Source organism: Hyla sarda, chromosome 2 (genome assembly GCF_029499605.1).
Source record: "Hyla sarda isolate aHylSar1 chromosome 2, aHylSar1.hap1, whole genome shotgun sequence".
NCBI classification, from domain to species: domain Eukaryota; kingdom Metazoa; phylum Chordata; class Amphibia; order Anura; family Hylidae; genus Hyla; species Hyla sarda.
In genome coordinates, this window is record NC_079190.1 from 231,686,837 (window position 1) to 231,702,988 (window position 16,152).

The 16,152-nt window shown below is 44.3% G+C and overlaps 2 protein-coding genes across 4 annotated transcripts in view; one reads left to right on the forward strand and one right to left on the reverse strand.

The window, feature by feature from the left end:
• RBBP4 (RB binding protein 4, chromatin remodeling factor) overlaps positions 1 to 5,453 on the forward strand; it is a 38,542-nt gene extending 33,089 nt beyond the window's left edge. For both annotated transcript variants that reach the window (XM_056556550.1, XM_056556551.1), the window contains exons 10-12: positions 3,472 to 3,529; positions 3,620 to 3,730; positions 4,763 to 5,453. In XM_056556550.1, the coding sequence (XP_056412525.1) occupies positions 3,472 to 3,529; positions 3,620 to 3,730; positions 4,763 to 4,828 (235 nt within the window). In that variant the 3' untranslated portion in view covers positions 4,829 to 5,453. The remainder of the gene's footprint in view (positions 1 to 3,471; positions 3,530 to 3,619; positions 3,731 to 4,762) is intronic.
• Positions 5,454 to 5,588: 135 nt separating this feature from the next.
• The window catches only part of SYNC (syncoilin, intermediate filament protein), an 84,389-nt gene continuing 73,825 nt past the window's right edge, over positions 5,589 to 16,152 (reverse strand). For both annotated transcript variants that reach the window (XM_056556553.1, XM_056556555.1), the window contains exon 4: positions 5,589 to 5,828. In XM_056556553.1, coding sequence (XP_056412528.1) covers positions 5,777 to 5,828 — 52 coding nt within the window. In that variant the 3' untranslated portion in view covers positions 5,589 to 5,776. The remainder of the gene's footprint in view (positions 5,829 to 16,152) is intronic.

Below are 16,152 nucleotides of genomic sequence, written 5' to 3' on the forward strand. Positions count from 1 at the left end.
TGTTGGACTTTATTACGGCTAAACTGCTGTTTCCCTCTTCCTTTTCTACGTGACTTTAATGCGGTTCCAGATCTCCTGGATCACTCCAGTGCTGCGGATGCTGGCTCACCTGGGCTCTCTGCCTGGAGCGAGGCGTTGTCTCAGCGATGTTTGGTGCTGGAAGCATCCCTCTAACCCAGTATTCTCCTTTTATTCAGCCCACAAGTAGTTTTCCAGGATTGACCTTGCGTTTGCTTTGGCAGACCTTCTGCGTTTTGTAAGCGACATCACATACACAAGCAGGGGGATCTCTGACCACTTAGCTATTATTCTTTGAGATTGGGCCCTCATCCCTCCTCTCGATGCATCCTGGCTGGCTTCAGGAGGAGGTGGTGACGGCTGGGTTATTGGAGGCGCATACCGGTTTTTGAGAACAAATGGCTCTCATCCTGACAAACTAGTACAATGGGATGCATATAAGGCTCATGTGAGGGGTGCTTTTATGTCTGGGGTTGCGGGGCAGAGACCGGCCTATTCAGCTAGAGAGAAGGAGTTGCAAGTTGATGTTGGGTAAGTGGAGGCGGAGATGGTGAGCAATCTTCCCTCAAAACGGAGCAGGAGTGGGCTAGAGCACAGTGCTCTCTTTATCCTGCAGAAGGCAAGAGTTCAAAAAGGGATGGTGGATTGGGAGGCTGCCCTTTTTGAGTTTGGGGACAAAAATGGAAAGTTGCTGGCATATTTGGCTCAGAAGAGCATACCTGAGTTTTCCATTCCTTGTATCCGGTGTATAACTGGGGTGCTGGAGTCTGATCCCGTAGTCATTAATGGGGTGTTAGGGGATTTCTATAGCTCCCTGTACTCTTCTCAGACTGTGGGTCTTCCAGCTGGCCTTATCCCTTTTGAGAGGGTTGTCCCTTGATCTGGAGGCCCCTTTTACTGTGGAGGTGGTTTTGCATGCTATCGCTCCTGGTGAACTCTGTAAGAGTTCAAAAGGGGTCTGTATGCACTTTTGGAGAATATCGCTGGTTATGGATACTAGATTTATAGGGACAGAACGTTGATCCAAGGATTTATTCGGACTGCCATATTTGGAGTTGGATAGGAATTTTTTACCTATTTTTGCCTTCCTCTGGATCAACTCAGTAGGGACTCATTAGGGTTATAGGTTGGAACTTGATGGACTCTGGTCTTTTTTCAATCTTATGAACTGTTACTATGTTACTCTACCAACGGGGAAGACTTTAATGCGGTTCCAGATCTCCTGGATCGCTCCAGTGCTGCGGATGCTGGCTCACCTGGGCTCTCTGCCTGGAGCGAGGCAGTTATGCTGAATCTATATTTAGCCTTCCCTCTGAGACTGGATGGTTGCCGGACTCCGTGAGGGAGGCTATGATTGTAGTTCTTCCTAAGCCAGGTAAGACTCCAACTATGCCAGGTTCCTATCGCACCATTTCTCTACTTAATGTTGATATTAAGATCCTGGCTAAAATACTGGCAAATCAGCTTAGGGGGTCATCACTACTGTTATTCATCCTGACCAGTCGGGTTTTATGCCGGGTAGGGCCATGGATATTAATGTCAAGCGGTTGCAACTTAATATTGCTACGGCCTGAGGGTGAAGATTCTCTGGGATGTTGTTTGCTTAGATGTTTACAAGGCTTTTGATTCCTTTGGTGCTTGCGGGTTCTTCAGTTTGGCCACAAGTTTTGGTCGTGGGTGAAGTTGCTGTATGACAGCCCTAGGGCTAGGATACGTACAAATCTGGATGTCAGTTGAGTAGAGGTACACGTCAAGGGTGCCCGCTGTGCCCCTTTTTGTTTGCCCTGGCTGTGGAACCCCTGGCACAGCCATCCAAGCTTCCCCTTCTATACGTGGGATAAGCCAGGGACCCTTGGAGGAGAGGGTGTCCATATATGTGGATGATACTTTAGTCTCTCTCTGATGTCTAGGGCTCCTTGAGGGCCTTATTTGATCTTCTTGAACTGTTTGGCTCTTTTTTTGGGGCCTGCGGGTCTACTGGTCAGTCATCTCTGATGCCTTTATCCGTGGCTGCTGTTCTTCTGCCTTCTTTCCAATGGTCTCCAGGTGGTCGCTCGGTTTAAGTATTTGGGGGTGGAGGTTTCTCTGTCTAAGGGATTATTTATCTTTAAATTTAGATCCTGTTGTCTCCTACGGCTACCCGGTACTGGCTTGGTCGTCTTTACCCTTATCGTTAACTGGCAGGATTAATATCTTTAAAATTATATCTCCCTAAGTTTTTATATCTATTTCACCTTTCCCCTGTGATTCCTCCCAAGAAATTCTTTATTAAGCTGAGTCTTAACTCCGTGGTCTCACAAGATCCTTCTTTTGGCAAGATAAACCTCCACGACTCGGTCAGGCGTTGCTGCAGGCTTCGAAGCAACGGGGGCCGGGGTCTTGCTGCTTCAGATATGTATAATTTATTTCTTACCGTCCCAGCTCGTGTACGCCGCCTGGTGGATCAACCTCGATCTGTGTCTACGGCTTTGGCAGGCGCTCTGATGGGTTTGTATGAATCTCTGCTATTCTTCTCTGGATATCTAGACAAGACATTAGTCAGTCAGTGGTCGGCACCAAGCCCACAGTATAAAGACAGCACACTTGCAAAGCAACACACAGTTCAATGGTGTTTAACAGTTGCTTTAAAATAGCCGGTCAGATACTGTCCGTAATGGGTGCTGAACCAGTCAAGAGCAATAGTCCCCATGCAATGTATCCATAAAGAAGATGGCAGCACTCACCAATACAGTGGATAAATATCATCTTTATTAAAGTGCAGAAAACTTAAAACATGTGCAGCTGGACACGGACGCCAACATTGATCAGCAGAATGGGTGACAGCTGTTGCACATGCGCAACACACGCTTCATCAGACCATGAGGAGTCTCCTCTAGTCTTCACCCTTTCGGTTTGTATGTTAGGTCTATTTAATGACTTGGTGTTGGGCTCCCATAGGAGCTTCCTTATGCGCTTTTTGCTGTTTTGTGCCCGTAAGGTATTGTTAATGGCGAGGAAAGATGCCTCTCCTCCCCCTATGTCACATTGGTGTAAATTGGTTAATATAAAGGCTTCTATACAATGGAACATATTTATTAGCCGTAGGTGCCCGAAAAAATTTGTCAGTCTGGATGCCCTGGTTGATATTGGGAGAGTCGGTTGTCCCCTCTGAACGTGTAAGTACTCCTCAGTAAAGGTGTCTACTATCTTACCCTCAAATGGTGGTTTAGGGTTCCTGCGAGTGTTTACGTTGGGGGTGTGTGTTTCAGTGTGTTCAGCAGTTGCATCTGGGGTCTTCATGATTGCCCTGGCTCTATCTGCTGCACTTATCTGATATTATACTTTTGATGGATGTGATGGAGCTTTTGTGGAGATCCCTTGATCTCATTGTAAAGTGTTTTTACAACAGGCAAACTAACCTATTGAAAACATAAAAATCCACTTTATAACTTAACTCATTTTTTTTTTTTAAAGTAAAATTGGAGAAGAGCAATCTCCAGAGGATGCTGAAGATGGACCCCCTGAGTTGTTGGTATGTATCTAAATGGATTTTCTATTATTGCTATTGTCAATAACAGCAATGTGTACTTTTTTGTGTAATTTCTTCATTTTCCATTTTTAGTTTATTCATGGAGGTCATACTGCAAAGATCTCTGATTTTTCATGGAATCCTAATGAGCCTTGGGTTATATGTTCAGTGTCTGAAGACAATATTATGCAAGTTTGGCAAATGGTGAGTTCTTCCCTCTTAAATTGTTATAAAGCAGCTACAATTGTTAATGATACACAACTGTGAACTTGCATGTGATCAATGAAAAAAATAGGGTTATTTAGTGGCTGCTGGCATGCCATATTGAGCCCCCCCCCCCCCCTTTTCATAAAGGTGGTGGAAAGCTGGGTATTTATTTGATATCCTTATGTGCTAAAATGACACAGCCTTCAGTTGTCTTGATGGGACATCCCCCTTAAGAATTAGTCCAGGGATACACAAGTGACTTTGGTTGAGGGGATAAGATGTCAGATCACCGGGGTCCCGCTGCTGCAGCACCCCCGCTATCATTGCTGCACAGAGCAAGATCGCTCTGCACGTAATGACGGCATTACAGGGGCCGGAGCATCGTTGCGTCACGGCTCAGGGGGCGTGGCGGTCGTCACGCCCCCCTGCCATAGACTTGCATTAAGGGGACGGGCCGTGATGTCATCAGGGGCGGAGCCATGACGTCACGCTGCTCTGGCCCCTGTATCGCCCGTCATTACGCACAGAGCGAACTCGCTCTGTGCAGTAATGACGCGTGGTGCCGCAACGGCGATCCCCGGGGTCCCCAGCAGCGGGACTGCGGCGATCTAACATCTTATCCCCTATCCTTTGGATAGGGGATAAGATGCCAGGAGTGGAGTACCCCTTTAATGTGGTCATGACTTGCAAGTGCGATGTAACAATCACTCCATATCAAATTTGATGACAGATTTTTATTTGCCACTAGTCTACTTTGCCAGCAATTTGGCTGCAACTGCAACCTGCTTTAACTCTTCTAGCATGTATTTTAATTTGCCCGATCCTTTTTATTCTATGATTGGATCTAATTTGACAAAAATATTAGAATGTTGTCCTATTGCAACTAACATTGGACACCCCATACTGACATTTGCTGTATTCCTTACCTTATAACATCTATTGTTTTTTGTCTGTGATATCTACCATGAAACTAAATTAACAGATGCTACAGTTTTAACTTTTTTTTTTTCTTTAATTTTTGTTTTACAGGCAGAGAATATCTACAATGATGAAGACACAGAGGGAGGAGTAGATCCAGAGGGGCAGGGCTCCTAGTTATAACTATAATATATATACTTTTTTTTTCCCCTCCCCGGTGCAATTTAGTGGCGTCTCACTCCAGATATGTCCCATTATCAGCACTTGGACATGGATCTTCCTGTGCTACAAGCTATCGCTCCTCATTCACCTCAACTTGCTTTTATTCATCTTAGTCAGGAAAACCCAATCAGTTTTATTTTATATATAAATATTTTATACAAGAATGTCATTTTTAACTGTTGCGTACAAATGCGGTTTTGTTTCTTTGATTTTAACAAAGCGAGAAGAGGAGTAGATGAGTCAGCTTGTCAGACTATGTGCCTTCAGGTGCACCTCTTTAAGTTAAAGTCTTGGACCAGGCAGCTTCATGCAAACATTCCTTATATTTTTTCCACTGGAAAAGTTAACTTTGTTCCTATTACTATCTAGGATGAGCTCCTTAAACCATTTTCCCCTGTATATTCTATTTGATTGAAGTATATATTGTACTTTAGACTTCTTGTCATCCACTCTTTAGTGCTTAATTTTTACGGGGGCACAGTAATATCCTTTGTACTTGTGTGGATTTTGCTGTCTGTGTTGCACATCTTCTTTTATAGTTGATGAGCACCTTATGTGAAATAAATAGATTTAAATTGTTTTTCTACACTGTTTTATTTAACTTTTTTATTTCATTTGTTTTTGAATAATGGGCATTTACACACAAACTTCCTCTGGAAATTAGTAGCAAAAAAAATTCTCTATTTGTAAAAAAAATCATTTTTTCATTCGATATAAACTGATAAGGAAACTTTCTTCTATCTTCATTTCTTGTCAGAAAATGCAGCTGCATAGTCAATTTACTATAAAACGTAGGCTAGGCACTGGATAGAAGTGTTCATCTTGAATTTGTTAACCCAGCTGTTGATTTAACATCTGCAACAAGGATGTTGCTTATTTGGACGGGCCACTGTCTTCAAGAGGTCATTTTTCTGAAACAGACTTGAAGAGCTGTCCATATAGCTCGAGACAACCTCTGTAAAAGAAATATTGATTAGTGCATCTTTTAAATGTAAACAAAGCTATTTGTTGTGTAGTCCTAGCTCAGGCCAGCAGATGTCACTGCATGGATTTAGCAAACTCATTTATAGCAGTATCATTCTCTTAGGACATTAGGTTTTGCCAATTGCTCTTCATATATTTAATGACCAAACATTTCTCTCCCTGCAAAAGCAATTGTAGACTGCTCCTGCAGTTTAGAGTAAGCACACAACAGTTATGAAAGAGTTGTGTGTTCCTTTACAGGATAGTTAAATAAGTGCAGCACTTGATCCTACAAAAGGCTCTGAGACCCAGTCTTGTGTTGCTGTATTTTGTAGTTTCACTGCCATTTCGTGCTTATGAACGCTTTACATAGTTGATATAGGATACAAGAATATTTGACTTGCTGTATCCTAAGAACGCTAGTTTGTGTATTGTTTGCCTAACCAACAAATGAACACTTACTGGTTTAACATAGACTGCTGATGTTGTTGGGTTAGTATATATTGCTGCATTGCTTTATAGACAACAGTATGTGTCTGCTACCAAAATGGCATCATAAAAGGGGTTATCTGGCTTTTCCTTTCCTCCCATCCTCAGAAGTCTCAATTCCTTCCATTTATTTTTTTCACTCATTTTTTTTTTTGGGACAGATGGACTGATAAGCCCTCCTACAGAAAAGGAAATTAAAAAGGACCTGTCACCGGTTTTATGCTGCACAAACCGCAAGCAGCATGAAATTGGTGCAAGCAGAATGGTCCTGACAAGCTGATTTACTCTAAAATTGCCAGGCTTTTCAGGAAATTTGTAGTATAAAAAAATCTGACCACCCTGGGATCGAGGAGTCAAGTCTTCTGGGATCAATCTGTATGGTCTGCCTTCTGGTAGACTAAAAGAAAAAGCAAAGGTGCCCCATGGTGGAAAAAAAACCAAAACAGTACACTGCATAAGGCCAGTAATAAAAAAAAGCTTACTCAATTCAGTTCTGTAACCGCATACACAACAATGGAATGTGCGCGCGTGTGAATATAAAATCTTGTCCGCAGCCTGTCTGTGACCAGAGATATAGCGGCAGAAGTACTTTAGAAGAAATCAGGAATTTAGATGGCTCTGGACAGGAACAGGACTTCCCTGTCCAGCGCCGTCTCTAAATTCCTGGTTTCTTCTGAAGTACTTCTTTCTGGTAGACTAGTCTAATGGATGACCGATAACACTGATTAATACTATGCCCATGCATATCACTGGACAGTAATGTTGGGACCTAAAACATGAAATCTCATTTTACCAACTTACTAATAAAAAATACAAATAAAATCTACATTTCTCGGTCTACTCCATTGGGGAACACAGAGACCGTGGGTATATCTTTCTGACACTAGGCAACAAAAAGAAAGGCTGCCCCTCTTGGTAGGATATACCCCGCCTCCAGACTCTGAGCTAATCAGTTTTAGCTTAGTGTCTGTAGGAGGCAGACAAAGGTCTGGAGTTATCCCAACCTGGTCTTTTTACTTTTTTATTTTTTAGTTCAGGGAAGTGTATTTTTGTTAGATTTTTTTCTCCTTTTTTTATTTCCTCATTTTTAGGTGGGGGTTCAGGAGCATGGTGCCCCCCCCCCCCCCAATATGCGATGAAGGGGCACAGGCATAGAGTATACACGGTTAACCCCTTCCCGACCCTTCCCTGTACCTTGGGGTCCAGGTCCCCCTTTCTACCTGCTCATCTCGCTGCCTGAGCCCGGCATGATGCAGGCTTTAAAGGCTGGCTGAAGACTTTGCTAGCTAAGGTACCCCCTTCCCTCCCTGGGGATCATCTACTTTATTCTGTCAACCTCTGGAGTACCATTTTCTGAGCCCACTCTTCTGGAAAACTTTCACTTGCTCGGTCATTCTGAAGACCAGGGGGATACTTTCTGTTGCTGGAGCCAACACATCTCTCCGCAGTCTCCATGGAGCAGCGGGCGGTGCGCTGAACAGCACTCAGATTCAGCCTCTGGGTGCTGTTTTTCTGCCAGCGACTGTGCAAATAGCGATCGGCTGGCAGTTTACTTTAGTTTTCGGCTGCCTCTGCAAACGAGGTGGACGGAGCGGTGGGGGTAATATAAATTGAGGCTTCCTCTGCGCGCCCCTGGTCCTTCCTCCCGGGATGTTCTGCCGGAGCGTGCGGTTTCTGCTTCCCCCCCAAACCCCTGGCTCTTCTTCGGAATCCCGAGCTCCTCATGGGTCTTGCTCCTCCCCGGCACCGCCCCTGTTCTAGGGGCCGGTCTCCTGCTCTGTGCCAGGTTCGCCTCGCCTTCATCTAAGGCTGTTTCCACCCACTCCCATTCTGGGGAGTTGGAGGATGAGGCATTGGGTTTTGCCTCAGACCAAGAGGACCCAACCAGCGTGTCGGCCATCTGACACTTTTCACCTAGAGGACCCTGGAACTTTATACCCAACTCCCAGAAGTTTCCTTCCACCGCTCCTGTCGCTATCCTAAGGTATTCAGCTCCCATGCTGAATTTGACGCCTTACTGGAAGCAACATGGAAGCATCCAGACAAATGCTTCTAAGGGACTAAGAAGGTTCAGGCGTGGTTTCCATTTTCACAGAACTTGATTGCGAATGGATCCTCCGGTTTCCAGTCTGTCAAGTTCGACTACTCTACCATTGGCGGATGCGGCCTCCTTGGGTGTCCAATACCCTGTCTGTTTGGGCTTCCCAACTCCGCCAGGGCATTTGGTCTGGGGCCCCTTCGGAAATTCAGGTCGGATCTTGCACTTCAACTCTCCAATGCTGGAGACTAATTGGGCTCTGCTTCCTTGCAGTCTGCCTGTTGTACGGCTTTTGCTACAGGTAACCTGGTGATGATTTGTAGCTCCATGTGGCTGAAGGCTTGGGATGCAGATGCTGCTTCGAGGAAGTCTCTCATGGAGCTTCCTTTCTCCGAAACCCAGCTCTTTGGAAAATGCCTGGACGAGATTATCTCCAAGGCTACTGGAGGTAAAAGCTCCTTACTACCACAGAACAAGTCCCACCATACAGATTCCCGCTGGAAGTCAACCTTTCGCTCCTTTTGGCTCTGGTTGGACAGCCAGGCTGGCTCCTTCCTTCAAGACACGTCCTTCCTGGTAGGCAGATAACCATTCAGGCCGTTTTTAATCTAATCACATCAGCACCACACATGAGATTGCCCCCAATGATCTTAATGGAACAGGAAGCACAAAGAGGTTAAAAGGCCCCTCCCCAGAAAACCCCTCCTGGGGTTGGTGACAGGATCGGTGCGGATCAAGCTAGGCGATGGACAGTTTTCCTGGGATTTCCCCCTCTCTCATGCCGCTCCGGGTCGTGTGCGCTTTGTAGCATGCCTCCCGGACCCTCTGGCGCTCCATGAGTCTATGCGGTGAGGAGAGTTTGCATGCAGGACCTCGGGCGTGTGTGTGTGTTTTCCCCGTTTTTTTTCCTGGTCTCCCGGTGGTTCCGTTGCGTGCTGGGATTGCATTCTCGTGCAGCGGGGATTTTGAAAATCATCTCTGGGAGTGGCGCTGCATGCGGACCCTGCTGGAAAGGTGCCAAATTCTAACAGCTGGGCTATTTAAAGGTAAGACCTCCTTATCATGTCTATTGTCAGAATGGAGGCTGCTTCTTCAATACGCTCTGAATCGGTGGAGCTGGGGAAGTCTCAGTCCAGTGAGTGTCTGGCCCCTTTGGGGTTATATTTATTTGATCATGTGAGGTCTTTTCATTTATTTTTATTTTTTTTTTGGGTGTTCCTTTTCTTCTTTTTAGGGAGACGAGAAGACCCTGAAAAAAAATCTAAGGCCAAGCCTAAGAAATGTGCTATAAGTTTTGAGAAGTTACCTGAAGGGCACCTGAAAACCATATGTAATTCTTGGACGGCCAGGATTGTTCAGCAGGAGACTATTCCGTCCTTTATGGACGAATTAAGATCCATGATTATTCAACAGGTCCAGGCCTCTGTGGAAGCTGCTCTGCCTACGCCAATTACTTGTGATCCTCCTCCTGCTAAAAAATCTAAGCCAACTTTTAATGTGGATTCAGACTCAGATTCTGAGATTAATGCTTTTTCTTCTAAGGTATTCCTTCTACCTCCAGGAAATTAGAAGATAAAAGATACTATTTCTCGGCAAAAGATACAGATACCCTTCAAAGTGCAGTAAAAATTGCTATGAATGTAGAAGATACTAAGGTTACCCTTTCCCAAGTAGTCTCCATGACAGCACCCAGAGATTGCACCTGCCTAATTGGGACAGGAAAAACAGAGTTTAAAACCCCTTCCCTTCCATGCTGTGTTTTTCCTGTCCTGAGTAGGGAAGGAACCTCTGAGTGCAGGAGAGCTCTCTTCTGCTGACAAAGTCGGGGGTTAGTCTGCCCCATAGGAAATACCTATATTACGCCGGCGGTTTCCGTCCGAAACATAAATATTCTTTTCTGTTCTCCCCTTGCGGCACCCAGGAGGGCTTATGCAGGGGAGACGTGATTCGGGCCTGATCGCGGTCCTCAGGTCCTGCCTTTTGGTCTTGCGGCGGCATTGCTAAACCGGAGGACTCTATGGTAAAAATGTCACTTCCGGTGACGTAGCAGTCCTCTGGAGGGCACGTCGTGTATGGCGTCTGACGTCACACCTGGCCGGAAGAGAGGTAGGGATTTCAAAATCCCCCATATATAAAGGACCCAGGAAGATTACAAACGGTGCTTTCTCTAGAAGAGTAAGCTAGACCACTCCACTACCGCAGCCGACGCCGCAGAGACCAGCTACAGCACAGCAGTTTGCTACGTCCTATTGCCCACCACAGGATATATTGTGCGTACTCCCGATGCTGGTTCATTTCTTGGCCTTTACCATGGTGGATTTCAAGCCTCTATGCCCGTTCCCTTTTAAGGTGCTATTTGTCACAGCCGAAGCGATTTCTGCTGCTACAGTGTTTTTCCATGATGTCTACACCGGTCAAGGCCACTGAGGTTGAGCCTGTGCAGATCCAAGTAACCGTGAGTAATGAGGGCCTATAGGGTTTGTACCCTGGCCTATCTTCAGAACTACTGTCTAATCCTTTTAATTTATTTATTTTATTTATTTATATAGCGCCTACAGATTCCGCAGCGCTTACAATTATGGGGTACAAACAAAGACAAGTATCAGACATAATATCCCCACACCTCTTGTTTGAATAGTTATTGTGTAATATGTTGAGGCCAATCCTTTACTCCCTTTATATTTTAGGGAGAAAAGGATACTCCTTTTGGTTTCTGTAAAAACAAAATCTAAAATAAGAAAATGTGTAATCTGTAATAAGGAACCTCGGGTGTCTTCTAAAAAAGTTATGTAAAAAAATTTCTAGCCAATTTAGTCTTGGAGGAAACTCCTGATATTATGAAAGAGATTAGATCACTGATTCAGTCGGAAATCCAGGCTTCTAAATCCTCTTCTTCAAGTCAGGTGATCCCGTCTACATCTCATAAGATCCAAACAAAACCTAAAATGATCTTACTCTGACTGATATGTCTCATCAGGACATCGAGGAGGGTGAATGTGTAGACAGCCCACAAGAAGAGGAGGATGCAGGTTTTAAAAAAATGTTTAATCCTGAAGACATTGAGGAGCTAATTAAAGCCGTTAGAGCCACCCTTAATCTTGAGGAGGTACAAGAAGTTAGAACCATTCAGGAGGAGTTATTCGGAGGTCTAGGTGACCGCAAATATCCCTCCTTCTCTGTTCATCCAAACATTCATAAGATCATTAATTACGAATGGGCTAGGCCAGATAAGGGGTCCTTCATTCCTAAGGGCATTAAGAGACGTTATCCCTTTGCTGAGACTGACTCATCTAACTGGGACACTATTCCAAAAGTCGACGCTCCCATAGCCAAGGTGTCCAAAAATACCTCCTTACCATTTGAAGACTCCTCTCAGTTAAAGGATCCAATGGACCGAAAAACAGAGTCTTAGTCTTGGGAGGCAGCAGCTACGTTGCTTAGACCTAATGTAGCTTCCACTTGTGTAGCTAGAACCTTGGGCATATGGATTGACCAACTTCAGCTACACTTATAGGGCGATACCCCTAAAGAGGATATAATTGCAAGTCTCCCTATTCTTAAAATGGATACCAATTTTCTTGCAGATGCATCTGCAGAATCCGTCCTATTATCTGCCCGTACTACTGTTCTGTTAAATATTTCAAGAAGGATGCTCAGGTTAAAATCCTGGACAGGGGGATGTTACCTCAAAAAACAAATTGGCCGTCCTTCCATTTCATGGACAATTTGTTTTTGGAGCTGACTTAGATAATATCCTGGCTAAAGCCTCGGACAATAATAAAGGTTTTCCCTAAGAGAAAATTTAACCAAAAAAGCCCCCCTTTCACCTCTTTTCTCAGACTAATCAGAGGTAGGGGAAAAATAGGCCGTTGGTCCTATGGGAAAGGAGGTAGAGGAAGAGGCTTCTTGTTAAACCCCAACCAGTCTAGTGCTGGAGGAGGTAAACAATGACGCCATTCCGGTAGGGGCGAGATTGTCATCCTTCGCCCCGATTTGGGAATCAATGTTTCCCAACCCTTGGATAGTCAACATAATCCAAGAGGGTTACCGGGTAGAGTTCTCCTCTCCCCTTCCCCCAAGATTTGTAGTAACCAAATCCCCAGGTTCCCTAGCCTTAATCATTGAGGGGGTCCAGAATCTATTGAGTTTAGGGGCAATCATAGAGGTCCCAAAAAACAAGAGGGGTTCAAGTAATTATTCCCATCTGTTTCTAATCAAGAAACCAAATGGGAATTTCAGGACTATCAATCTGAAACCCTTAAGGACCGGGGTTTTTTCCGTTTTTGCATTTTCGTTTTTTTTGCTCCTTGCCTTTAAAAAATCATAACTCTTTCAATTTTGCACCTAAAAATCCATATGATTGCTTATTTTTTGCGCCACCAATTCTACTTTGTAATGACGTCAGTCATTTTGCCCAAAAATCTACGGTGAAACGGAAAAAAAATCATTGTGCGACAAAATTGAAAAAAAACGCCGTTTTGTAACTTTTGGGGGCTTCCGTTTGTACGTAGTACATTTTTCGGTAAAAATGACACCTTATCTTTATTCTGTAGGTCCATACGATTAAAATGATACCCTACTTATATAGGTTTGATTTTGTCGTACTTCTGGAAAAAATCATAACTACATGCAGGAAAATTAATACGTTTAAAATGGTCATCTTCTGACCCCTATAACTTTTTTATTTTTCCGTGTATGGGGCGGTATGAGGGCTAATTTTTTGCCCGGTACCATTTTTGCATTGATAGGACTTATTGGTCGCTTTTTATTCATTTTTAAATGATATAAAAAGTGACCAAAAATGCACTATTTTGGACTTTGGAATTTTTTTGCGCGTACGCCATTGACCGAGCGGTTTAATTAACGATATATTTTTATAATTCGGACATTTCCGCACGCGGTGATACCATATATGTTTATTTTTATTTACACTTTTTTTTTTTTTATGGGAAAAGGGGGGTGATTCAAACTTTTAATAGGGGAGGGGTTAAATGATATTCATTCACTTTTTTTTCCACTTTTTTTTTCCACTTTTTTTGATACTTATTGATATCAAAAGTGACCAAAAATACACTATTTTGGACTTTGGAATTTTTTTTGCGCGTACGCTATTTAGTTAACGATATATTTTTATAATTCGGACATTTCCGCACTCGGTGATACCATATATGTTTTTATTTACACTGTTTTTTTTTTAATGGGAAAAGGGGGGTGATTTTATTTTTTAATAGGGGAAGGGTTCAATGATCTTTATTCACTTTTTTTGCAGTGTTATAGCTCCCATAGGGACCTATAACACTGCACCCACTGATCTTTATTATTGATCACTGGTTTCTCATAGGAAACCAGTGATCGATGATTCTGCCGCTTGACTGCTCATGCCTGGATCTCAGGCACTGAGCAGTCATTCGGCGATCGGACAGCGAGGAGGCAGGGCCCTCCCGCTGTCCTGTAAGCTGTTCGGGATGCCGCGATTTCGCCGCGGCTATCCCGAACAGCCCACTGAGTTTAACCGGCAGCTTTTACTTTTGCTTTTAGCCGCGCGGCTCAGCTCTGAGCGCGCGGCTAAAGGGTTAATAGCGCGCGGCGCCGTGCGCTATTAGCGGAGGGTCCCGGCTTCACTATGACGCCGGGCCCGCCGTCATATGATGCGGGGTTACCGTGTAACTCCGCGTTATATCACAGGAGCAGGACCAAGGACGTACAGGGGTCCTTGGTCCTTAAGGGGTTAAACAGACTAGTTACATACAGGAAATTCAGGATGGAGACAGTGAGGTCAGCCATTCATCTCATAAAAGACAGTGCAGTCATGGCCACACTAGACCTCAGGGACGTGTATTACCACCTCCCTATCCACATAGACTCACAACCCTTTCTAAGATTTGCCGTCCAGTGGGACGGAAGAGTCCGCCATTTTCAATTTGTTTGTCTGCCCTTCGGGCTCTCCATGGCCCCCCACATTTTCACAAAAGTAATAGTGGAGGTGGTGGCAGTTCTCAGAAAGGAGAAAATTCTGGTAATACCTTATTTGGACGACATATTGATTGTGGCGGACTCTGTTCTTTACCTAAAAGAACATTTAAAAAGAACGTCTCAGGTTCTTCAGGATCTTGAACCTAGACAAATCCAACTTACTACCATGTTACAGGAAGGTCTTTTTAGGAATCCTTTTGGATTCAGTAGCCCGACAGTCCTTCCCAGAGAAAAAATCCAAAAGATACAGGATCAGATTGATCTACTTCTTACTCTCAAAAGTTGTACTCTTAAGATTTGCCATGCCGGTCCTAGGATTGTTTACCTCTTCCATCCCGGTGGTGGCTTGGGCTCAGTACCACTCCAGACCCCTCCAGAAGTGGATTCTAGGGGTGTGGGACAAAAAGCAAATCTCCTTAGACAAAAATTTTCCTCTTCCATCACAGTTAAAGACCTAGCTAAGATGGTGGCTTTCCCTCTAAAATCTTGTAAGGGGTGTACACTGGCATCAAACAGACCCCAGGATCATTACCACGGATGCCAGCGCTCAGGGTTGGGGAGCCCACTCAGAAAAGCTTTCGATACAAGGGGAAATGGAGTCCCGCTCTAGCGAACAGGTCAAGAAATCTGAAAGAGTTGTTAGCCATCTGGATGGCTCTACAGGACTTGGAACTTTATTGCAAAGACAGACACATCCTCATTTACTCAGATAACACAACCGCAGTGGCGTTTATTCGTCATCAAGGAGGGCCTCGCCACTCAGTCCTACAGTCAGTCTCAGGTCAAATATTCTGTTGGGCAGAACAGAATGTACTTTCCATCTCAGCAGTTCATCTCAGGGGGATATGGAACATCAGAGCAGACTTTCTAAGCCGACACTTAATAGATCCAGGGGAATGGACGCTAGCTGATTGGGCATTTTCGTCAATAGTCAATGCCTGGGGTCTACCCCAGGATAGACTTGTTTGCCTCCAGGAAGAATCGCAAAGTGAGCAGTTTCTTTTCTCTGAATCCCAGAGACTCTCCAGTAGCAGTGGATGCTCTAGTTCAAGAATGGTCTTTCAGCCTGGGATATGCCTTCCCTAATCCCCAGAGTACTACACAAGCTGATGATCCACTCTTGTATGTTAATCTTCATCACTACCTTTTGGCCCAAAAGAAGTTGGTTTCCTCTTCTAAAATCTGAGTGTGGAAGATCCAATACGGTTTCCTCCTCATCCAGATCTACTAACCCAAGGTCCAGTCCAGCACAGTCAGGTTCATACCCTCAGCTTAGCAGCCTTGAAACTGAGAAGATACTGCTAGAAAGAAAGGGTTTTTCCTGAAGGAGTAATTAACACCCTTCTAGCCCAGTCGCAAGTCTTCCACCTGCAAGAGTTATTCAAAGGTTTGGAAAAAATACATTTCCTGGTGTGGGTCTTCTTTTTCACTTGAATCCCCTAACATTCCTCAGATACTTAATTTTCTGCAAGATGGTTTTGACTTAGGTCGTTCTCCAAACACTTTAAAGGTGCAGGTTTCAGCCCTCAGCGCTCTTTTCCAATTGAAATTAAGAGATGCTTGTTGGGTGTCTAGGTTTATTAAAGCCTCTGAGAAACTTAGGTCTAGGATTACAAACCTCTACCCCCCGTGGAACCTTTAATGTAGTCCTTGAGGCACTTACCGAAGCTCCCTTTTGAGCCAATAGTCCATCTCTATCAAATTACTTACCTTAAAAACTGTATTATAGATTAGATGTTCTTTCTAATCAGGACATGGTGTTCGGACGCAAGGTCTTGAGTGCTGTGGTCCCTTCCTGAATACTATTCTTTGGTAT